This window comes from Cherax quadricarinatus, unplaced genomic scaffold (genome assembly GCF_038502225.1).
Source record: "Cherax quadricarinatus isolate ZL_2023a unplaced genomic scaffold, ASM3850222v1 Contig224, whole genome shotgun sequence".
NCBI lineage: Eukaryota > Metazoa > Arthropoda > Malacostraca > Decapoda > Parastacidae > Cherax > Cherax quadricarinatus.
The window spans coordinates 5900-31334 of record NW_027195250.1 but is presented as its reverse complement, the minus strand read 5'-3'; the positions used below and the strand labels follow the sequence as shown (position 1 = coordinate 31334).

The 25435-nt window shown below is 39.9% G+C and overlaps 2 protein-coding genes across 4 annotated transcripts in view; both read left to right on the top strand.

Moving 5' to 3' along the window:
• LOC128695003 (glutamic acid-rich protein) overlaps nt 1-24826 on the top strand; it is a 34783-nt gene extending 9957 nt beyond the window's left edge. For 2 of the 3 annotated variants that reach the window (XM_070080204.1, XM_070080206.1), the window contains exons 2-3: nt 14890-18177; nt 24463-24824. In XM_070080204.1, the coding sequence (XP_069936305.1) occupies nt 14890-18177; nt 24463-24614 (3440 nt within the window). In that variant the 3' untranslated portion in view covers nt 24615-24824. Of the gene's footprint in view, nt 1-14889; nt 18178-24462 lie in introns of all 3 variants that reach the window. The other variant, XM_070080205.1, reaches the window with a different exon arrangement.
• Nucleotides 19495-21415, top strand: LOC138851269 (uncharacterized; the record flags this gene model as incomplete). The annotated part of the gene is made up of 1 exon (XM_070080215.1): nt 19495-21415. A coding segment is annotated over one exon (1290 nt), but the record flags the coding sequence as incomplete, so codon positions are not given.
• Nucleotides 24827-25435: the final 609 nt, after the last annotated feature.

The following is a 25435-nucleotide window of genomic DNA, read 5'->3' as shown; positions in this document are numbered from 1 at the left end:
TGCCTTACTGTTTGCCCTCCACAGCACACACAAATTAGCCTTGAGGACATTCTTTTGCCTGAACACACTGGGAGTTTCAGAGTGATACACCAATAAAGGCTTCACTTTGCAATCACCACTAGCATTGGCACACATTAACAGAGTAAGCCTGTCTTTCATAGGCTTATGTCCTGGGAGTGCCTTTTCCTCCTGAGTAATGTAGGTCCTGCTTGGCAATTTCTTCCAAAACAGGCCTGTTTCATCACAGTTAAACACTTGTTCAGGTTTCAATCCTTCAGCCTCTATGTACTCCTTGAGTTCATGCACATATTGTTCAGCCGCTTTGTGGTCCGAACTGGCAGCCTCACCGTGCCTTATCACACTATGTATGCCACTACGATTCTTAAATCTTTCAAACCAACCTTTGCTGGCCTTAACCCTTTGACTGTCGCAGGCCCCTTTCTGAAACTCATTCTATGTCGCAAAATATTTGAAAAAAAAAATTATTTTTTCTTATGAAAATGTTAGGATTATTTTTCTGAGTGTTTTAAGCCTAAAATTTTTTTTTCCATCAGTACCTACTGAGATATAGAGCCGCAAAATTTGCAGAAAGTGAGGTGCATACAGCAACAGCGGCAACTGCCGCCCACCCGATATTCTTTTATTTACTCCAATTCAAAAGTTTCTTGTATTTTCCAATATTTTTCTTTTCCAAGTAACTTATGTGGCCTGTGAGACCAATATAAGGTGCAGTGTTCAAATATACACTCATTGTTTACAACACAATAACTGAACAAACTTTATCACTATTAGTTTGTGTATACAGTTTGTTTACACAAACAAACAATACAAAACAATGTTTATTACTATTGTTCCATAATATATATACATATGTACAGTCACTGAACATGTTCCTAGAACTGCTGCAGCTTGTGGAACTCTTTGAAACATGGGTATATGCAGAGGGGCACTTGACACTCCTCACACATAAAACGAGTGTCTCTGCGTGTTTGTGGGCGTTTTGTGGTATGTGTACATACATAACACCTCTTCTGAGCATTTTTCTTGGCAGTAGTAGGAGGCAGTTGTATGGAGTAGTGATCACCAGGCCTGAAACGAGATGGCGTGTGTTGGTAATTTCGTGGGCGCTGGTCTATTGCAGGTGTTGCTCCTTGGTACTTTGCGATTATTTGTCTGATCACTGACAAACAAAATTCACCATATTTTGGTGTTTTGTTGGTCTTCAACTTGTATATGTTATAAGCATTTAGCATGGAGATATCAACAAGATGGAAAAAAAGTTTTATATACCACTTATAACTCTTGCGTACACAATCGGCAAACCCAATCTTCATGTCACATTTGTCCACTAAGTGCATATTGAGGTTGTAGTCCATGACAGCTGCAGGCTTTAGAATGGGTTCATTGGTCTCTCTGTTGTGCCTGCCACTGTGTGCCATTTCGTTTGGGTGAACTGATGTCAACAATGTGACATCACGTTTGTCATGCCACCGAAATGCCATGATGTCATTGGCAGCAAAGGCTTGCACCTCAGCTCTGCGAGTGCCAGTGTTGAACCTTGGCATATGTTTACGATTACCACGCACTGTGCCACACACGTCTGTCAAGTTCACTCGCAAGAAATCACTGAGTATGGGGCTTGTGTACCAGTTATCAGTAAATAACATATGCCCCTTACCAAGATATGGTTCCATCATTGTTCTAACCACATCACCAGAGATACCCAATAACTTCATGGTATCTCTCAAAGTATTACTGCCAGTGTACATAATGATATCCAAAACTAGACCACTTCTGCAATCACACAGTACAAATAACTTTATACCAAAGCGTTTCCTCTTGCTTGGTATATATTGCTTGAATGAGAGTCTTCCTTTGAATAAAATCAAGGATTTGTCAATAACAAGCTTCCTGAAGGGATAAAAATACATGCAGCACTTTTGTTTCATGTACATAAACATTTCTGATCTTGTATAACCTGTCGCTTCTGTCAGGCCTGGTTTTGTCTGAAAAGTGTAACATACGTAACAGTATCAGGAAACGATTGACGCCTATAATGTCACTAAAACCTGGAGTTGAAATCAGGCGTTCTGTTGCCCAGTATGTGGTGACAGTGTACTTATACACATGTGGCATAAGCATTATTGTGGCAAAAAACAGGTACATCTCTGCCACAGTTGTCTCCTTCCACTGGTGTAGCCATGATTTTGGTGAGAGAATTGTATTTGCCATGGTGTGTTCATAGTATGTGTTGGTTTCCCAACACATCGAATGTCGGGTTTTCCATCGAATGTCGAGGAGAAATTTTTGCGTTAAAATGCATCGAATGTCGGATTTATCGAATGTCGGGGGTCCACTGTATAAGCTCCCAAGACAGGGATAGGAGAATGGTATTTGTATACCATATCCTCTTCATACCTCCATCGAACTGCTCGGTATTATGCCAAATATTATTCATTCTGGCGTATTTAACATGTTTTATGTTATTTATATTGTTTATTATGTCATATTAGATAAGTTGTGATAGGCAAATAAGCTGTAGTGTTGATATTAGCGTAATAATAAAGCATATTCTCCTGCATCATGAGACTGAGCTCATGGCAGCCGACAGTGGCTTCAAAGCCACCTTATCTTTAATGGATAATGTACTGTGTAGGTCCTTTACATAATGAGAAGCATTTCTTTTATTCATTGGAACCATTGCATGGGCTAAAAGTAAGCAGCTTAACCCTTTGACTGTCGTAACCCCCAATCCTGAGGTGTCTCCTGGTGTCGCAAAATTTAAAAAAAAAAAATTATTTTTTCTTATGAAATGAAAGAGAATCTTTTCCCGATTGTAATGACACCAAAAAAACTAAATTTGATGGAAAACTGACGGAATTATGCTCTCGCGAAGTTAGCGACCTCGGCGCTGTTTACAAATCGGCGATTTCGCCCACTTTGAGCCCTATTTTCGGCTAATTCCATTGTTCCAGTCACCCAAACTCATAGCTATTTCTTTAGAACTCTATTTTTTCTATCGATTGAGTACAAGAAACTGCCCATTTACCGATTTCAACTACCTAATAATGTGGTCAGAAATTTGCAATTTGGCCAATTTCACGAAAACTAAAAAATATGACAATTTCAAAATAAGGCCCAGAATGAACAATGCAGACATTCCTGGCTCTAAAATAACATTTTCTTTGTTCATCAGTCATATCTCCAGGTCCCTCTGATATTACTCTTGCTTTCTATTTTGAATTTTTATTCAAACAAAAAATAGAAGACTTACTATTATGCAGACTACTGCAATACTGTAATAATTGTATAAATAGCATCAACCCATTCATTACTGCATATTAGAATGGCTAGTTGGATATTTATTGCACAATGGCATCATTTGTTTACTTTTGAACATTGGCAAAAATCAAACATTTCCCCTACTTTGAGCTCCATTTCTAGGTTCTTTTTATAGTAAAAGCAATCAAAATCACCACTATTTCTATAATATGTTTTCCATTCTATCAAATGAGACCAAGAAAACGAGAATACAACCATAAATACTGTACGAAAATAGACCACAAATTCGGCATTTTAATTAAAAAAAAACGGTCGGAGATTTTTTTTTCTCATTATGCACTGCGTGCTCCAGGATTTTTTTTATATGGTGCACACTAACCACACAGACCCATTCTCTCACATGTGGGCCTACCAGATTTCTCCTGCTTGATTTGAAGCCGCTAGAATTTATGAGTATATATACGTCAAACACGGTACCTCGTAAGACGTATATATACGGCCGCGACAGTCAAAGGGTTAAAACAATAAATGGAGAAAAAGAAATTGGAATGACTTATGCAGCAAGTAACACCACCAAACAGTACTAGCAGGTTGGTGTGGCGACCCTGGAAATTTGAAATTATGCTAGCCAAAATTAGTGCCGAATAACTGAAGGAACCGAATAACTGATTGCCGGATTTGTGATGGCGGACCTGTACAAGCTCTTTCTTGAATTCTATCTTGTTTGTCACCTTCTTTACCAAAGGGCTGGCACTCTGAGCTTTCTTTGGCCACATAGTGGCTTATTTTGCAGTTTCACTCAATAAACAAGCACCAAAAATGATGAACGCGCTGAGTATTGTTCACTCGACAAGTGACAGACGTGGACTGAGTCAGGCAGTGGCAACCCGGGCAGGCGGACGCGTCTGTTACAGACAATTTTAGAGTTGATGTACGAAACCCGGACTAAAATTTCTCAGAATAAAGTGGTCGAAATCCAAATTGTACGATATTTGGACTGGACGAAAACCGGAGTTTTACCATAACTCTATTTCTCGTAATATGATAATGATGATAATGATAAATACACAATATTGTTTAGCTTCCAACACTGTGCAAGCTTTCTCTCTTTACCCCCAGTAATATTATTGTGTACACATTTTCTTTGGTGTTGAACAGAGAGAACTTTGTTCTTTCCAACACTCTGACAACTAGAAAAACATTTCATATATACAGTGGACCCCCGCATAGCGAACGCCTTGCATAGCGAACAATCCGCATAGAGAACGCTTTGTTCGCTGAAATTTTGCCCCGCATAGTAGACAAAAACCCGCTCGGCGAACTTCGTCCGAGACGCGTCCAATGTGGGCCCTCAGCCAGCCTCACATGTGCCGCCCGTCCCATTGTTTACCAGCTAGCCTCCGCGGTAACATTCAAGCATACACTCGGAATATTTCGTATTATTACAGTGTTTTCGGTGCTGTTTCTGGAAAATAAGTGACCATGGGCCCCAAGAAAGCTTCTAGTGCCAACCTTGTGGTAAAAAGGGTGAGAATTAGTATGGAAATTAAGAAAGATTTTGAAGGGTTTGGGGCTAACCCTGAGAAGCCTATGCCAGTTGTGGAATCCATTGTGCCTACTTCAAAGATTAAGGAAATGTGTGCACAGTGGGTTGAACTGCAAACCTTTATAGATGAAAATCACCCTGACACAGCTGTTGCAAGCCGTGCTGGTGACTATTTCAATGACAATGTTATGGCCCATTTTAGGAAAGTCTTGAAGGAACGGGAGGTACAGAGCTCTATGGACAGATTTGTTGTGCGACAGAGGTCCAGTGACTCTCAAGCTGGTCCTAGTGGCATTAAAAGAAGAAGGGAAGTAACCCCAGAAAAGGACTTGCTACCTCAAGTCCTAATGGAAGGGGATTCCCCTTCTAAACAGTAAGAAGATAATGCTCTCCACTCCTCCCATCCCATCAATCATCACCAGATCTTCAATAAAAGTAAGTGTCATGTAATTGTGCATGCCTTTTTCAGTTTGTGTGTACTAAAATTAACATTTTTTTGTGGTAAAAAAATTTTTTTTTCATACTTTTGGGTGTCTTGCACGGATTAATTTTATTTCCATTATTTCTTATGGGGAAAATTAATTCGCATAGCGAACATTTCGCATAACGACCAGCCCTCTTGCACGGATTAAGTTCGCTATGCGGGGGTCCACTGTACGTATGTTAATTTATTCTACTGTGGGGTGTATTTATCATGTTTATATGTTAGGAAGTGTATGTATTGTATAATTTTGAAAAAATGTCATAGATAGATTATTAAAAATGTGTACATACATATATTAATGTAATATACGACATTTAATGTGCCTCAGAGTGATTATTACTGTGTATTATTATTATTATTATTATCATTATTAATATGGGGCCCTCAAGACTAATAAGACAGTGATTTTAATGTGTACCTGCATGCCAGCACATTGTGTAAGTTTATTTAGGTACAGGTACACACATGTATAATCATCAGAGTACAGTGGACCCCCGCATACCGTACGCATCGCATACCGTTCAATCCACGTACTGCTCGCTTTTATCGCAAAAATTTTGCCTCGCATACCGCCCCAAAACCCGCTCACCGCTCTTCGTCCGAGACGCGTCCAATGTGTGCCCTTAGCCAGCCTCACATGTGCCGCCGGTGGCATTGTTTACCAGCCAGCCTCCGCGGTAACATCCAAGCATACAATCGGAACATTTCGTATTATTACAGTGTTTTTGGTGATTTATCTGGAAAATAAGTGACCATGGGCCCCAAGAAAGCTTCTAGTGCCAACCCTACAGCAATAAGGGTGAGAATTACTATAGAGATGAAGAAAGAGATCATTGATAAGTATGAAAGTGGAGTGCGTGTCTCCGAGCTGGCCAGGTTGTATAATAAACCCCAATCAACCATCGCTACTATTGGTGGTACAGCTGCTGCTGCTGCTGTAGTACCGTCTGCTGCTGCTGTAGCATAGTCTGCTGCTGCTGTAGCATCGTCTGCTGCTGCTGTAGCATCGTCTGCTGCTGCTGTAGCACTGTCAGCTGCTGCTGCTGTTGTACCACCATCAGCTGCTGCTGCTGCTGCTGTAGTACCGTCTGCTGCTGCTGTAGTACCGTCTGCTGCTGCTGTAGTACCGTCTGCTGCTGCTGTAGCATCGTCTGCTGCTGCTGTAGCACTGTCAGCTGCTGCTGCTGTAGCACCGTTGTTGGTGTGGCTTATTGAGAATACCAAGAAACAATTAACCCCAGAGGATTTGCCACCCAGGATAACCCAAAAAAGTCAGTGTCATCGAAGACTGTCTAACTTATTTCCATTGGGGTCCTTAATCTTGTCTCCCAGGATGCAACCCACACCAGTTGACTAACACCCAGGTGAACAGGAAAAAATGCCTGGAACTAGTGCTCATATTGGTGAATTTAAAGCCAGCAAAGGTTGGTTTGAGAGATTTAAGAATCGTAGTGGCATACACAGTGTGATAAGGCCTGTTCTGGAAGAAAATGCCAAACAGGACCTACAGTACTCAGGAGGAAAAGGCACTCCCAGGACACAGTGTCTCATCAGTCATTGCTGCATCTTCAATAAAGGTAAGTGTCATTTATTCTTCATTTAGTAGAGTAGTACATGCACAATATCGTGCATGTACTACTCTACTATTGTGCATGTATCCTTCTCTTTGTGTGTAGGAAAATGTATATTTCATGTGGTAAAATTTTTTTTTTCATAATTTTGGGTGTCTTGCACGGATTAATTTGATTTCCATTATTTCTTATGGGGAAAATTCATTCGCGTACCGATCATTTCGCATAACAATCAGCCCTCTTGCACGGATTAAAGTCGCTATGCGGGGGTCCACTGTAGTATAGTAGAGTGGACCCCCGACGTACGATATTAATTCATTCCAGAAGGCTGTTCAGGTGCTGTTACCGATAGAATTTGCTCCCATAAGGAGTATTGTAAATTAGATCAGTCCATTTCAGACCCCCAAAAATACACTTACAAAAGCACTTACAAAAATACACTTGCATAATTGTTCGAGTTGAGAGCTGATTGTAAGCTGGGGGTCCGCTGTATATAAAACATGAAATAACTTTAAAATACTTAAAATTTTGGAAGGTTTCCAGACATAATGGAGAAACGTGATTCTCACGAAGAATGTAAACAAACTAGGTGGGATGTGATGACTATTAGAAAGTCAGGTGGGGGGAGTCGTAGCAGTTGTAATAGTGGTAGAAGGTGGTAGTGATGGTGGTAGCAGTTGCAATAGTGATAGAAGGTGGTAGTGATGGTGGTAGTGGTTGTGATGATGGTAGAGGGTGCCTTCTTCAGTGATTCAGCGATACTACTAACTCCTCCAATGTTGTTGGAGTTATATAGGACTACAGAAAACACCACCGCCTCAGCTGCTGCTTCACCACCATTCTGGACGGCTTACTCTCAGTGGCCCTTATACACCCAACAACAACACAACACAACACCTTGTGACATACATAATGACTTACTTTATTCATTCTAGAGTATATTCCATGTCTCTGTGTTATTAGTATTGTTTATTATGTCATATTAGTTGAATTGTGATAGATAAATAAGCCGCAGAGTTGATATTAGTGTCATATTCTCCAACAATAAACTCGCCATCCCTCCCTCGCACAACCAAGTCTTCAATAAAGGTAAGTGTGATGTTAAATAAGAACATAAGCACTTAAGAAAGGAGGAACACTGCAACAGGCCTGGTGGCCCATACTAGGCAGGCCCTTCACAAATCCAACCCACTAACAGAACAAATGCTACCCAAGTAAAAAGCTCAGGTGCAAGTCTGACTCAAATCCAACTCCTCTCCCTCATGTATTTATCCAACCTAAATTTGAAACTACTCAATGTTTTAGCTTCGATCACCCTACTAGGCAGACCGTTCCACTCATCAACTACCCCTATTACCAATGTTCATTTACATTTTATTAGTGCTTTACATTTATTTGGTATCCTTTTCTGCATGTAAATCTATATTTAAGCTAGGGAAGTGACCCCTGAAGTGACCTAGAGTCCTTATGGAGGGGGATTTTCCTTCCAAACAATAACCTCTCTTCCCACTCTCCTCCTCCCTGTCTTCCATTCATCAACAATAGCCTTCAGTAAAGGTAACTGTAATGTTGAATGTTCATTCTTTTGTGCATGTAAATCTATCTTTAAGGTAAAAAAGAAATTTGTTGATACTTCTGGGTGTCTGGAATGAATTAATTGGATTTACATTATTTCTTATGGGGAAAATGGATTCGAAAATCGTCAATTTCGATAATAGTCACACTTCCAGGAACGGATTAATTACAAAAAACGAGGGACCGCTGTAATTTGAAATGTCCGTATTAGCGGAACACCATAAAGTGGGGCCCTGCTGTATATAACTTCTCTCATCCCATCATCCTTCATATATACTGTATTGATTATGTTGCATTTCAAATAAGTACAAATTACTGTAATCTATTTTGCTTGGTCCCTGGACATGTCAATGTTCAGGCAGTGAACATGCAGACTTGGCTGCTCAGTCAACTACGTATTTAGGATCTCCAGATTTCTCATAGTGGTATTCCTTACTCGGTCTGTATTGAAGTGCTCTCTCGCCACTGCTGGCAACAACATTGGTCCATGTTAGATAACAACAAGGATTCTGTGAAACCACATTAGGGATTTTGGCCATCATCTTCCCACAAGTTTTCTGTTTGGGAGACTGCATTCTTGTGCACGTGTATTGGACACTCGCGAATTAGATACCATGTGGAGAAACAACCAGCATCCCTCTGCAAGAACTGTCAAGTTTCACTGTCTGTTCAACATATCTTAATACAGTGGACCCCCGCATAACTATCACCTCCGAATGCGACCAATTATGTAAGTGCATTTGTATGTGTATGTTTGGGGGTCTGAAATGGACTAATCTACTTCACAATATTCCTTATGGGAACAAATTCGGTCAGTACTGGCACCTGAACATACTTCTGGAGTGAAAAAATATCGTTAACCGGGGGTCCACTGTATATTGTCTTGTCTATCAGAGGATACACCTCCAATGTTTAAATTGCCATAACATAATCACACTTTCTGACCTCCCTGAAAGTCCCACAACTGATACAGGCTCTTGCTTTTTAACAGAAAGTAACCTATTGCATCATTTTTTTTATTTCAGCTTTACTGGTGCATCAACCCCCCCACCTCCACTAACCCCTAACTTTGCACACCCTTACCCCTCGCTCATTTCTAACCTTTGCACATTTCTAATTTCGAATATCCCTCCCTGCAGTGCTATATGATCTTTAGGGTTTAGTGCTTAAATTGATTAGAATAATCTGTAGCTTCATTAAATTAGATAACAATTCTTTCTTCGTTATTTAGCTCTGTTGGATTATCTTAGGTTAAATCTTCATCATTTGTCACCGCTGTAAAGACATTTTTCATATTAACCCAGGATAACCCAAGGCAACCAAGCAGTGACTTGCAGTATTTCTGTCAGTTCCTTTGGTTCTCTTTTATATGATGCATCTCATACAGAGGCAGCAGTGTAAGGAAACAGTCCCATGTCTTAACTTGGGAATAAGTCCCAGGTATTTCAGGTTATGAGCATAATGTTCTACCTCTGTAAATTTTACCTGAATGCATCAATTCAATATGCATAATCCTCAATTGACTTTAATTATTATTAGCCTTGACAATATAAACTATTGCCTAATTAGCTGCATAAAAGGTAGTTAACCCTTTCAGGGTTTCGGCCTTACTAGTACGGCTTAGGCACCAGGGTTTTTGACGTACTAGTACCCCTAAATTCTAGCGCCCTCAAATCTAGTGAGAGAAAGCTGGTAGGCCTACATATGAAAGAATGGGTCTATGTGGCCAGTGTTTCGCAATATAAAAAAAATCCTGCAGCACACAGTGCGTAATGAGAAAAAAAAAAACTTTGACAGTGTTTTTGGATTAAAACAGCGACTTTGCACTGTATTTTTGTATGGTATTTATTGTTGTATTCTAGTTTTCCTGGTCTCATTCTATAGAAGGAAGACATATTACAGAAATTGAGATGATTTTGACTGATTTTACAATGAAAAGTACCTTGAAATTGAGCTCAAAGTAGCAGAAATGTTCGATTTTTACCAAAGTTCAAAAGTAAACAAATCGTGCTAAGCGTCCAATACATGTCAACTGGCGAGTCTAATATTCTTTCACAAGTGTGCCGACATTATTTATACCATTTTTTACACTAATGCAGTAGTCTGCATAACAGTAAATCTTCTATTTTTTGTGAGAATAAAAATTCAAAGTGGAAAGCAAAAGAATGTAAGAAGGGCATTGGGACGTGACTGATAACAGGGGAAATGTCATTTTAGTGCCAGGAATGTCTGTCTTGTTTATTCTGGACCCTATTTGGAATTGGCATCTTTTGAAATTTGTGTGAAATTGGCAAAATTGCTAAATTCTGACCACTGTATTGGATAGTTAAAATCGGTAAATGGGTGGTTTTTACTGAAAGGGAATGCCTGGCTGTAAATGGGGATATTTTATTATTTTTTTATTATCACATGACCATTCTCACCAAGGCAGGGTGGCCCAAAAAAAAAAAACTTTCACCATCATTCACCCCATCATGTTTTGCAGAAGGGTGTTTCACTCATTTTTTTAAACTGAAACATTAAACCTCCCAGAGTGCAAGCACACTTCCCATCTCCAGGACTCAAGCCCCCTCGGGTTTCTGAACCCCTTCATAAATGTTTTTTTGCTCCACCCAACAGCACATCAAGTTTTAAAAAACCATTTGTCTCCTTTCACTCCTATCAAACACGCCACATCCCCGGGGTCCGGCACCCCCCTTCTCCCCTCCAACCCTTCCTAGGCCATTTACCCGCCTTCCTTCCACAAGACTGATACATTTTTGAAGTTATTCTTTTCCCCCTTTCCCTCTCTACATGTCCAACCACCAAAAACCCCTTCCTAGCCCTCTTGACAACATTTTTGGGAATCCCGCACCTCCTCCAACTCCAAACTACGACTCTGCATTATTTTCCCCACAATTCCCCTCAGACATGACATCTCCACGCCTGCCTTCTCCCCCTCGCAACATTATACCCATGTTACACCCATATAAGAGCGGAAAAACCATACCCCCACATTCCCTTTTGCCCCCAAGGACAAATTTTCTGTCTCCACAGACCCCTGGCACCACTCACTCTTTTTCATCAATTTAATTCCTTTTTCATGGCCCCATCCGCTGACACGCCCATCCCAAATATCTGAAACGCCACCTCCTCCATACTCCCCCCTCCAATCTGATATTCAATCTTTATCGCCTAATCTTTTTGTTATCCTTAACTACTTTTCCTGTATTACCTTTAATTTTTTTTTTGCACCCCAAAAATTCATCCAAACTTGCAGTTTCTTCGAATCTAAGAGACAGTGTCATCAGCAAAGAAGCTGGACAACTCCCATGTGTGTGTTTCCCCATTTTTTAACCCCACGCCTCCCAAGACTGATTTACTTTTTTTACAACCCCATCTATAAATATTTTAAAAACAACCACGGTGACATCACACACCCTTTTGTTAAGGCCTATTTTTACTGGGTTTCCCTTTTTCTCATACTCTAACTTGAGCCTCACTATCCTCAAAAACTTTCACTGCTTTCAGTAACCCCCTCCCACCATACACTTGCAACATCGCCACATTCCCCCCCACCCACCCTGTCAACGCCTTTCCAAATCCAAAATGCCACAAAGCCCCTTTGCCTTATCTAAATACTGTTCACTTATATGTTTACTGAAAACCCCTGGTCCAACACCTACCTTTCCTAAAGCCTTTGTTCATCTGCATCCATTCTTTTTACTTAATTTTTCAATTATAACCTACCATACATTTTTCCCGGACACTCAACAGACTTACCCCCTATAATTTTTATTTTTACCCCCTTTTGCCTTTATACAGGAACTACATGCCTCTGCCAACCCGGTACCTTACCCTTCCAAAATTTATTAAATAATTGCACCAAACTACCCAAACATATCCCCCCTGTTTTTAAATTTCATCTTTATCCCACAACCCGCCGCCTTCCCCCCTCTTTTACCTACGCCTCACTTAATTTCCCCCCACACCACAACTGGTCTTTCCTCACCCTACAAGATGTTATTCCTCCGCCCATACACAAATCACAGTTTCCCCTATCTTATAACATTTAACAATTTCAAAAATTTTTCCATTTTCCCCAAAACCCTCTAATCATTTAATAACTCTCCTCCCTTTTTTTAATGAAAACCATTTTTTTCTGGGCTTTTAATTTGTTAATTCCCCAAAAATTTTTTATTTTTTCAAAAAAAAATTTTTGAAACAGCTCCCCCATTCCCCCTCATTTGCTCTTTTTACTTGTTTCACCACTTTAACCTCTTTTTTTTCTCCATATACCTTCCTCCTTTGCATCATTCTACTTTGAAAAAATTCCTCATATGCTAATTTTTTTCCCCCTTAAATACTTTTTACATCACATTCCCCCAATCGCCCTTCCTCCTGCACCCACTTCCTGTAACCACAAATTTTGCTGAACACCTAACACTACTTTTTTAAACCTACCCCTTTCCCTTCTTTCCCTTGCCTATGCTCCAGCCCCATCTATCCTCCAATAGCTGTTTATATCTTACCCAACTGCCCCTTTTTAGTTTATAAACCTTCACCCTCTCTTCCTGATGCTTCTATTCTCCGACCCCATCTCCCTTTTTATCTGGTGTAGTAAATAGAAAGGATCTGATATATTTTGGGCCCTCGATAAAATGTACACCCGGGGAAGTTACTCAACAGTCTTTATCTACCAATACATAATCCAAAAAACTACTGTCATTTCGCCTACATCAATCGTTACTTATTTATCCTTTTTTTTAAAATATGTATTACCTATAAAACCCCTCTATACAAAGTTCAATCAAAGGGCTATTCATTACACTGGCACCCCAAACTTCACTCATACCAGCATGTAAAAAAGTCCTTCTTACTTGCATTTTTCAGGTTCCTAGCATAATTTCTCACTCTGTAAATTTTACTGATCATCAATTCAATATATAATCCTCAATTGACTTTAATTATTTTCCTGACAATATAAACTTTCTATTAGTGCATACAAGGTATTAACCCTTTCGTTGGCCTTACTAAATCGCAGGCACCAGGGTTTTGCTTTAAGTACCCTAAATTCTCTAAATCTAGTGAGAAGCTGGTAGGCCTACATATGAAGATGGTCTATGTGGCCGTGTTTTCCAATATCAAAATCCTGCAGCACAGTTATGAAAAAAAACTTTGACAGTTTTGTTAAAACACTGACTTCATGATTTGATAGATTTATCTTGTATTCTAGTTTTCCGGTCTCATTCTGAAGGAAGACATATTACCATAGATGATTTTGTGATTTTACAATGATTCTGGACCCTATTTGGAATTGGCATCTTTTGAAATTTGTGTGAAATTGGCAAAATTGCTAAATTCTGACCACTGTATTGGATAGTTAAAATCGGTAAATGGGTGGTTTCTTGCACTCATTCGGTAGAAAAAAATAAAGTTCTAGCGAAATATTCATGATTTTTGTCAACTAGCACAGTGGAATTGGCCGAAAATAGGGCTCAAAGTGGGCAAAATTGCCGATGCGTAAACATCGTCAAGTTCGCTAACTTCGCGAGAGCATAATTCCATGAGTTTTCCATCAAATTTCATACTTTTGGTGTCATTATGATTGGGAAAAGATTCTCTATCTTTTCATAAGAAAAAATAATTTTTTTTTTTTAAATTTGGGCGACCCTGAGAACAAGTCTCTGAGAGGGCCTGTCGACCCTGAAAGGGTTAATGCCTGGCTGTAAATAATGGGTATGATACTGTACTTCTAAATTATGTTCAATTTCCCTGGGGGCAATATTGATTTAGTTTCCTATCCTTTTGAAATTTGTAGTAAAGTTATCTAGACAGTGTTAAAAATTTTATAGACATGGGTTAATTTCAACTGTTTTAGTCATGTTTGCCATTATTTGCATTTATTTTACAGTACTGTATTAGCAGTTCATCCTAATAATAATAAGAATAAAAATTTATTTCTTTGCTAAAGTTACAGTGTGTGTTTACATAATTTAATTGGAGCAAAGAAAGCCACTATCATACCTGGATAACTTGATTTTTTTTTTTTCTCGGAATTTGTTAGAGTAGAATACCATGATGAGCATTGTATAAAAACAAGATAGGGTAAGCACCATGTATTCATCGGGGGTATATTGAAACCTTTAGGTAAATTGTACATACCATGCTGCTGCTGCAGCAGCAGCATGACTGTTAAAAAACCCAATCCTCATATTCACTTGTCACATTATATTGTCCATAATTTGTTTCCCTGATAGGCAACAATCAAAGGGTATTCATAGACATTCCACCTTGCCTGACATTGAGATAGGTTTCTCATTTCATACTAAAATAGTTCTTTCAGTTTTTTGTAGAGTATTATCCTTTGTAGAGTGTTATACTTGCCTCTGCAAGGAAAATGAAAATGTGCATAAATATATATTTTTTTAAAATATTACTTTCAATTACAGATGAGAGTATAGAGGAGAAAATGACTACAAGGAAGCGAGGAAGAGATGAGGGTTCCTCTACATCTAATGCTGCAGTAACTCCACCAGAGACTCTGCGGGGACAGAGAAAGAACCTTACATATACCAGCCCAACACAGACAACTCGGGAGTCACCTCCAAGAAAAACCCGTCGAGGCATTTCCACACCAGACACTCCTCAAAGAACTAGTCCCAGAGGACGTGCAGGAGGCCGCTCACCTGCTGCTGCTTCAAATAAATCTCCCAAAAGTATATCACCGAGAGGTAGGGGCCAAAGAAATAGAGGAGGAAGTACAGATTCAAATGCCAGCAGTGTGGGAAACAGTGTTACATCTTCAACTCCATCAAAGAGACGGGGTCAGAGAGAGAGTAACAGCTCAGGGATGAGTGCAGCATCAGAAAACTTGCAAATTACGCCTCCTACAAGTAGAGGACGCAAAAGAAAGAAGCGAGATAGCCCACCAACAGTTAATTCAAAGAAAACTAATGGTGCATCACCTCAGTATTCCCCTAGAAGTTCTAAAAAAGGAAAGAGCTCCGCTCAGGCAGGAACTTCTTCACCAGCTGCAAATGGGCGAGATGGTCGCAGACCTCAGGACAGAAGGGGTATATCTGAGACACTGCCACAGGAAGATCTAGATGAGGGTACAGATGAGGAATCATTACATTTGAATGATGAAGAGAATAGCATTCTTCAGAATTCTACAGATTCACTAAACCTTGCAGAATCTGAAACTTCAGCTGAACTACAGAACAGTGCATCACATCATGAAAATGATGCTGAAAAAGAAGAGAAAGTCAAATCTCCTCATGTGAATAATGATGAATGTGATGAAAGTGTAAGTGAGAATCAAACAATACAAAATGATAATGTTCAGCAACATTTGGAAAAACAAAACTCATGCAAAAATGTTGAACAACATTCAGAAAAACCAAAAGAGTTTTATAAAAATGAGGCTCAATATTCAAAGGCTGAAAAAGAGCCTAGCGAAAATAATGTTCAGCAGCATTCAGATAAACAAAGTGTGTCATTAAGTTATTCAGACAGTGAGTGTGTATCATGTGAAAATGAGGTCCAGCACTCAAAAAAGCAAAGTGACTCTTGTGAAAACAAGGCTCAACAGCATTCAGAAAAACAGAGAGAGTTGCATAAGGAAGAAATTCAGCAACATTCTGAAACTCAGTGTCAGTCATGTGATAATGAGAGTCAGGAAAATCATGACAAACAGAAGGAATTAGGTGTGGAAGACCTCCAGCATTATTCCCGAGGAGAGAGAGAGGCATGTAAAAAAGACATAGAACAAAGCAAGTCAGTACTTCAGAATTATTCTAAAGAACATAGCCAGTTGGTAGAGGAAGAGTTTCAAAAGCATTCTGAAAACCTGAAAGAGTTTACAAAAAAGGCAGTTCAGCAGTCTAATGAAAAACAGGTCAAGCCTGTGAAGGAAGACACTTTACAATCTTGTGACAGAGAGAGTGAGTCATGTGAAGGAAAGTTTCAACAACATTGTGGCAAACCAGAAGATTCTTGTGAAATAGAGGTTCAGGAGCAGTCAAAAAAACAAACAGTGCCATGTGAAGAAATGGTTCAACATTCTGAAAAACAAATTAGTGTAAAGTTAGAAAGTAATTCACAAAAGCAGACATATGTATATGAAGAGAATAAAGAACAATCTGAAAAGCAGATAGATGTATGTGAGGAGAATAAAGACAAATCTGAAAAGCAGGCAGATGAATGTGAAGATTGCATAGAAAAATCTGAAAAGCAGATGGATGTATGTGAAGAGAATAAAAAATCTGAAAAGCAGATAGCTGTATGTGAAGAGAATAAAGAAAAATCTGAAAAGCAGACAGATGAATGTGAAGATTGCATAGAAAAATCTGAAAAGCAGATGGATGTATGTGAAGAGAATAAAAAATCTGAAAAGCAGATAGCTGTATGTGAAGAGAATAAAGAAAAATCTGAAAAGCAGACAGATGACTGTGAAGAGAATGAAGAAAAATCTGAAAAGCAGACAGATGTAAGTGAAGAGAATAAAGAAAAATCTGAAAAGCAGACAGATGAAAGTGAAGAGAATAAAGAAAAATCTGAAAAGCAGACAGATGAAAGTGAAGAGAATAAAGAAAAATCTGAAAAGCAGACAGATGAAAGTGAAGAGAATAAAGAAAAATCTGAAAAGCAGACAGATGAAAGTGAAGAGAATAAAGAAAAATCTGAAAAGCAGACAGATGAAAGTGAAGAGAATAAAGAAAAATCTGAAAAGCAGACAGATGAAAGTGAAGAGAATAAAGAAAAATCTGAAAAGCAGACAGATGAAAGTGAAGAGAATAAAGAAAAATCTGAAAAGCAGACAGATGAAAGTGAAGAGAATAAAGAAAAATCTGAAAAGCAGACAGATGAAAGTGAAGAGAATAAAGAAAAATCTGAAAAGCAGACAGATGAAAGTGAAGAGAATAAAGAAAAATCTGAAAAGCAGACAGATGAAAGTGAAGAGAATAAAGAAAAATCTGAAAAGCAGACGGATGAAAGTGAAGAGAATAAAGAAAAATCTGAAAAGCAGACAGATGAAAGTGAAGAGAATAAAGAAAAATCTGAAAAGCAGATGGATGAAAGTGAAGAGAATAAAGAAAAATCTGAAAAGCAGACGGATGAAAGTGAAGAGAATAAAGAAAAATCTGAAAAGCAGACAGATGAAAGTGAAGAGAATAAAGAAAAATCTGAAAAGCAGAGTGTTGTGTGTGACGCTGAAGAGATTTCTAAACAGGATATCAGTTTTTCTGTTTTGAATAGTGCAGCCAATAGTCATATGGGTGTGGTAGCCACAAGTCAACCTTGCTCTTCCAATAAAACTCAGTTAAGGACGTGTGATAAAGATGTTAAAGGTGATGTGCCCAGTTTAACGTCAATAGCCAGTTTGCTTACAGATAATTCTAGTCATCGAGAAAGTTCAAAGAGGAGACAAATTAGTGGTGATTCCTCAGATTCCGGAAGTCCAGAAGCGAAACCTTCCAAGAAGGCCAGACTAGGTGACAGTGTACCTGACATGCTCTTGAAGAGTGAAACTGTATGTTGTGACAGCAAATCACATAGAGAAAAGTGTAAGGGCAAGAATGAAAAAGACAGTCAGTGTGTGAATTGTGTAAAAATGTGTGAAAATCTTGATTTAGAAACGGACACTGTGACACGAGCAGAGACCTTCCTAGAATCGCTGGTTCTTACAGAGCAGCAGATCTTTGAAGTTTGTTCAGTTCTTCCAGCTCATGTGAAAGGTAAGACACCTCAAAAAATGCATACTTTTATGTCAGGTAAAGTAAATTTATACAGCTGTAACAAGCAGTGACTGCTATTAAGTTTTTCTTTGTTGGTATTGTGGCTGACATTAGGTATAGTAAGTGATTTATTAGCTTTTACAAGTTATATACAGTAAGTCCTAACTTAACGTCATTGATAGGTTCTTGGAAACTGCAGCTTTAAGCAGTTAATATAAACAAGACCACCAAACTTCTAAATACAGTGGAGCCTCAGTTTTTGTATACCCCAGTTTTTGTAGGATTCGGTTTTTGACGAGTTTTTGTCTAAATTTTGTCCCAGTTTTCGTACACCCACTCGGTTTTCATAGTTGAAAATGGTCTGTACCAAACGCGTCCACGTGACTCGACCACTCAAGCGCCCACACAAAGCATCCCATGCATTTGTGACTCAGTTTGCCTTTGTTTCTCATTGAGTGAGCATCACTCTGTGCATTCATCTGAAACATTTCGTAATAATCCATTGTTTTTTGTCCTTGTCTATTGAGTGTGACTGCTAAATAAGCCACCATGGTGCCAAAGAAAGTTCCGAGTACCAGCCCTTTGATAAAGAAGGCGAGAAACACGATAGAATATTGTGTCTTTGGGGAAGTCCGTGGGGTTGGATGTGAGTGGCCAGAATGTGAAAGAGTTGGTGGACGACCACAGGAGGAGCTAACCACTGAAGAGCTGCAAGACCTTTAACTGGAGCAGCAACAGATTGCAGCTGAGGAAATTGCTTCAGAGGAGGAGGAGGAAGAGAGAGGGGAGAATGTGCCTTCTTCAGTGATTTAAGAACGTGTGCAAAGCGGAGTGAGTTGCAAAGTTTTGTGGAGAAATATCACCCTAACAAAGCTGTTGCAGGCTGTGTCTGCAACATGTTCAATGACAATGCTCTGTCCCATTCTAGGCAGATCTTAGAGACGCCAGAAACAGACCTCTCTGGACAGATTTTTTGTGCGACGGGTACAGTGACTCTCAAGCTGGTCCTAGTGCCAGTAAAAGACAAAAAAGGGAAGTAACCCCAGATAGGGCTTTGATACCTTAACCCTTTCAGGGTTTCCAACGTAGTAGTATGGCTTATGTTCCAGGGTTATTGACGTACTAATACGCATAAATTCTAGCACTTTCAAATCTCAAGGGAAAAGGTTGGTAGGCCTAGATGTGAGAGAATGGGTGTGTGTGGTCGGTGTGCGCGGTAGAAAAAAATCTGGGACCTAGTGGCGCATTGTGGGAACGCCATTTTAGTAGACCTTGTTCACCATGCCTCGTGGTAAGAAACTCCTCACTCCTCGGTGATTTGGAACACTTTTGTTCCCCAGTGACAGTTCTAATACAGATGGAAGTGCCAGTGAAGATGAGTTTCAAAGTTTTGATGAAGTTGTGACCGAAACTAATGACCATAATACCGGTAATAGTGGGGAAAACCCAGACGACCCTCAGCCTTCCACCTCTGCTGCTGGGCCGTCTTGTTCACGTTCAGTTGTACCAGAACGAAAGAGGAAACCCCTATTTTCCCATATCCCGGACTCAGATGTGAGCAGTGGTGATGATAGTGATAGTGAATATGAACTACAAGCTCTTGAAAACACTTCCAGTAGCAATAGTGAAGCGGAATATTCTCCAGTGAAGCGTCAGTATATACGACAATATATGCGTTCTGGTAGTGTGCCATATGCTATTCCAAGGGGAAGGAGTACATCTTGGAGTACATCCCGTGACTGTACAACAGGAACAGATAGTGAAAATGAAGATGATAGTGTTGCAATTGGGATGGAAAATGTACATGGTGGTGGTGGTGCCGGCCGTGAGGCACCAGCAGTGGCCTATGCTGCCACCCACACCGCTGCCTCAGCTGATCTACAACAAAGGCCACCATCCCCTACCCACCCACCACACCAGCCTCCACAACCACAACCTCCACAACCACAACCACCTGTCAGTGTTCAGTACCCACCAGCAGACTGCACCTGGGATTGGCAGGAAGCTGCCAATTTTGTTCCAAATCCCCACCAGTTTGATGATAGCCAAAGTGGAATACGGCCATCTTGTACACTGGGCAACAATGCCAGTGAACTGGAATGTTTCGAGTTATTCTTTGACGAACCCCTGATGGAAATTGTTGTCAGGGAAAGCAACAGATACTTCAATTACACCATGGCGAACACAATACTTTCATCAAAATCACGTCTACACCAGTGGAAGGAGACAACTGTGGCTGAGATGTATCTTTTCTTTGCCACAATAATGCTTATGCCACATGTGTATAAGCACACTGTGAAATCATACTGGTCAACAGACCGCCTGATTGCAACCCCAGGTTTCAGTGATATAATGCGAGTGAATCGATTTGTGCTACTATTACGTATGCTTCACTTCTCAGACAAAACCAGGCCTGACAGAAACGACAGGTTGTATAAGATTAGGAATGTGTTTGTGTATCTGAAAGAGAAATTCAATATGTATTTTTATCCCTTCAGGAAGCTTGTTATTGACGAGTCTTGGATTCTGTTCAAAGGAAGACTCTTTCAAGCAGTACATACCAAGCAAGAGGAAACGCTTTGGTATAAAGTTGTTTGTGCTTTGTGATTGCTACAATGGTCTTGTATTGGATATTATTGTGTACACTGGAAGTTATACATTGCAAAATACCAGTAAGTTATTGGGCATCTCTGGTGATGTGGTTAGAACAATGATAGAACCATACCTTGGTAAGGGGCATATACATGTATTGTATACTGATAACTGGTACACAACCTAGGTAGTAGGTTGGTAGACAGCAACCGCCCAGGGAGGTACTACCGTCCTGCCAAGTGAATGTAAAACTGAAGCCTGTAACTGTTTTACACGATGGTAGGATTGCTGGTGTCTTTTTTTTTCTGTCTCATACACATGCAAGATTTCAGGTATGTCTTGCTACTTCTACTTACACTTAGGTCACACTACACATACATATACAAGCATATATATACACACCCCTTTGGGTTTTCTTCTATTTTCTTTCTAGTTCTTGTTCTTGTTTATTTCCTCTTACCTCCATGGGGAAGTGGAACAGAATTCTTCCTCCGTAAGCCATGCGTGTTGTAAGAGGCGACTAAAATGCCGGGAGCAAGGGGCTAGTAACCTCTTCTCCTGTATATATTACTAAATGCAAAAGGAGAAACTTTCGTTTTTCCTTTTGGGCCACCCCGCCTCGGTGGGATACGGCCGGTGTGTTGAAAGAAAGAAGAACTGGTACACAAGCCTTTCACTCAGTGATTTTTTTGCGAGTGAACATGACAGATGTGTGTGGCACAGTGCGTGCAAATCGTAAACATATGCCCAGGTTTAACACTGGCACCAGTAGAGGTGAGGTGCAGGCGTTTGCTGCCAATGACATCGTGGCATTTCGGAGGTATGACAAACGAGATGTCACACTGTTGTCATCAGTTCACCCTAACGAAATGACAAATACTGGCAGGCAGCATAGTGACAGCAATGAACCCATTCTAAAACTTGCAGCTGTGATTGATTGCACCTTCAATATGCGCTCAGTGGACAAATGTGACATGCAGATTGGGTTTGCTGATTGTGTTCGCAAGAGTTATAAGTGGTACATAAAACTCTTTTTCCATCTTCCTGACATTTCCATGCTCATTGCTTATAATAATGTTGGGATCCTCTCCAAGATATGATACTACGTGCCGCAAACTGCCCTTCTCACACTATACCATTCACTTATATATCCATACCTCACCTATGCTATCTGTGCTTGGGGTTCAACTGCAGCAACACACCTAAAGCCAATAATAACTCAACAAAAAGCCGCAGTAAGAATAATCACTAAATCCCATCCCTGGCAACACACACCCCCACTCTTCATAGATCTAAACTTACTCCCTGTTCAGTACATCCACACTTACTACTGTGCAATCTACATCTACAGGACCTTAAATTCCAATATTAACCTTGACCTAAAACGCTTTCTTGATAGTTGCGACAGAACCCACAGGCACAACACCAGACACAAACATCTCTGACATTCCCCTTGTCCGACTAAACCGTTACAAAAATTCAATGTATGTCAAAGGCCCTAAAATCTGGAACACCCTACCTGAAAATTCTAAAACTGCAGACACATTCATCACCTTCAAAACTACCATCAGAAAACATCTTATCTCCCTGATACACCCTGTCAACTAATTACACGAATACCACCTCGTGGTTAACACTTACACTCACTCACCCATTTGACCATAAACAGAAATATCAATCTCAATCTCAAAATAATGAATCTTAACTAGTCATAAGTTGGCCTGTGATACTCCAATACTGAAACTATGTATAGTGCCAAAACAAAAGCATTCACATTGCTAAACTCACAAACTAGTATTTAGTCACTTAGCCATAATACCAACTTACCTCATAATTTTGTAATATTTTAAACTTAAGATTTAATTTAAGTCTGCCCGAAATGCCTAGCCATGCTAGGTGTTCTAGTGGTACACTCTGTAATTATTATTTTACTACATGTAAACCACACAATAACCAAATTCTGTAAACTCAGCATTGTAATCCTTATAGAGAATAAACTTTGAATATGTACAAGATGAGGACCAGAAACAAACCACCATAAGGCTTGGATACTATTTGTCTGCCATCAGACAAATAGTATTCAAGTACCAAGGAGCAACACCTGCAATAGAAAACCGCCCACTAAATTATCAACAACTACCTTCTTGTCTGAAGCATGGTGATCACTTCCTAATACAACTGCCTGCTACTGCTTTCAAGAAAAAGGCTCAGAAGAGGTGTTCTGTGCACATTCAAAAAAAAACGTCCACAACAACGCAGAGACACTCGTTTTATGTGTGAGGAGTGTAAAACACCACTGTGCATGATACCATGTTTCAGAGAGTTCCACAGGCTGCAGAACTTCTAAAGGCTATATTTTGACGAAAAAAAGTTGCCGAAAGTCTGATTTCACAAAAATCATGGCCTCCGAAACACTGGGCTCCACTGTATATATTTGCTGCTAGGTATTGGGCAGCAAGTTTAAGATACTTGCCCAGGGACCAGAGGCACATATGTAAAAGACTATGAACATTTTTGAACAAAGTTAAAAAGCTGGCTGAGAATTTTTTTTAGTACTTGCCCACATCCACTGAGGTAGGGTAACCTGAAAAAAGAGGCAAATACACTCGGCATCACTCATTCATTCTTGCCAGAAGTGTGCTGACATCACAGTTTAGGTGACCCTCTAAACTGCAAAATTCCCATCCCTTTCAGAGTGCAGGCACTGTACTTTCCACCACTAGAACTGAAGTCTTGCTAACTGGTTTTCCTGAATCCCTTTATAAATGTTACCCTTCACACATTAAAACTGCAAGTCAAATCATAAACCTCCACTCTAACACATTCACAAGCCTGTTGGACATTCAAAACTTTCTTTACCCCCTTTCTTAGGCTGATCCTTACTCCTCCCTCCACCCCAGATTTGTAAGCCCCCCACCCCCCTACTTGTGCTATTTTTCTTCATACCCTCTAAATGTCCATACTATCTCAACTCCTCTTCAGCCTTCTGAACAATACTATTGATAACCCCTCATCTAATCTTTAAGTTCTGAATTCTCTGCATAATACTCGCACCCAGACATTACCCTCAAACACGACTGAGATAGTCTATTAATCTCGGGTTATGCGACAGTGAAAGGATTAAAGAGGTAACTGGATCACTATCTCCAAGTGCCAGATCAATAAAGTTATGATGACTGTGGACCAGAAGGTGTTTGTGACTGTTTGATGCAGAGAGCGATGTTGTTGGTAATGTTTTGAATGAATTTGCTAAAAAAAAAAACTTAATGGGTGGATGAGAAGCTGTCTAACCTTAGTGGTGAGAAGCAGAGCGCTGTTCTTTTTCTTCAGTCTTTTGTTGTTGTTAGGATGGACATTGAAGAAGCAAAATGAGGGAGGAGATGTATTCTCATAAGGTGGAAATAAATGGTATAAAATACCAACACAATGGAAATATAAACACATGCAGTATAATGTGGTACTTTATTGACAATGTTTCGCCCACACAGTGGGCTTTATCGAGTCACAAACAGATCTACCTGGGTGGAAGGTACACGAGTATTTATAGGATGAAGTCAGGTTGAGAGTGCTGGGTCAGGTGGAGAATGCTGCATGTGACAGTCTACCAAGTAGGATTATAGTCTTGGATAAGTATATGAGTAGGAATGCCTGTGTTCAGCACCAAAATTCACACAACCATTTAATCAACTACAGAAACACAAGACTTATCGCCAGAGAAGACAGCACACGATACCGAGAAATCCTGGAATCATCACTTCTCTATATCCATCAACTTCAACCAGAACAACGGCTTCTGTAACATAGCTGAACCCCTTGCCAAGAAACTTCATCGCTATCCCACATAAGAACATCATAATGGAGGAACACTGCAGAAGGTCTACTCATATACTTGTCCAGTCTCTCTTCCAAGCTACCCAAGGTATTAGACTCTATAACCCTACTTGGTAGATTGTCACATGCAGCATTCTCCACCTGACCCAGCATTTTCAACCTGACTTCATCCTATAAATACTCGCGTACCTTCCACCCAGGTAGATCTCTTTGTGACTTGATAAAGCCCACTGTGTGGGTGAAATGTTGTCAATAAAGGATCACATTATACTGCATGTGTGTTTATATTTCCATGCTTGAAAGGCACATGTTATCAAGTTTAATAACTGTGGCTGAGGATCAGCAGGTTCTGAGTAAGCCAAACCCTGGTGCTCCAGTGACCATTGCTGCCATTGGCCATGTGATGGATTTAATTCAGGACTCAAAGTTCAGCTCAAGTGAAGAAGGTAAAGGAGACTGAAAATGATGTCTTGATGCTTAGTTTCCCAACTGTTGAGGTGAAGCAGGAGACTAAGGTTTCCATGGCTTCCTGTTTTCCTGCTAATGCTTATTTTGTGACTTGAACCAATGAAGATCCTGTTTAAGGTGACTGTGGTGGTCTTTTGCCTTCTTGTTGAGGTGAAGAAATTGTTTCTTGTATTTTTTCTAAGAAATCCAGAAGTCAAAGAACTATCTGAAAGAAGTTGTGCCCTTAGTATTTTTCAAAAGTTCAGATGATAGTAGGATGATGCTGACATATACTAATCTGACCTGTGCTCTTAGTACATAGTATATGGTATGTTACGGTGTTGGTTTACCATTTCCTATAGATTCGGTTCATAGGAATAAGATCTTC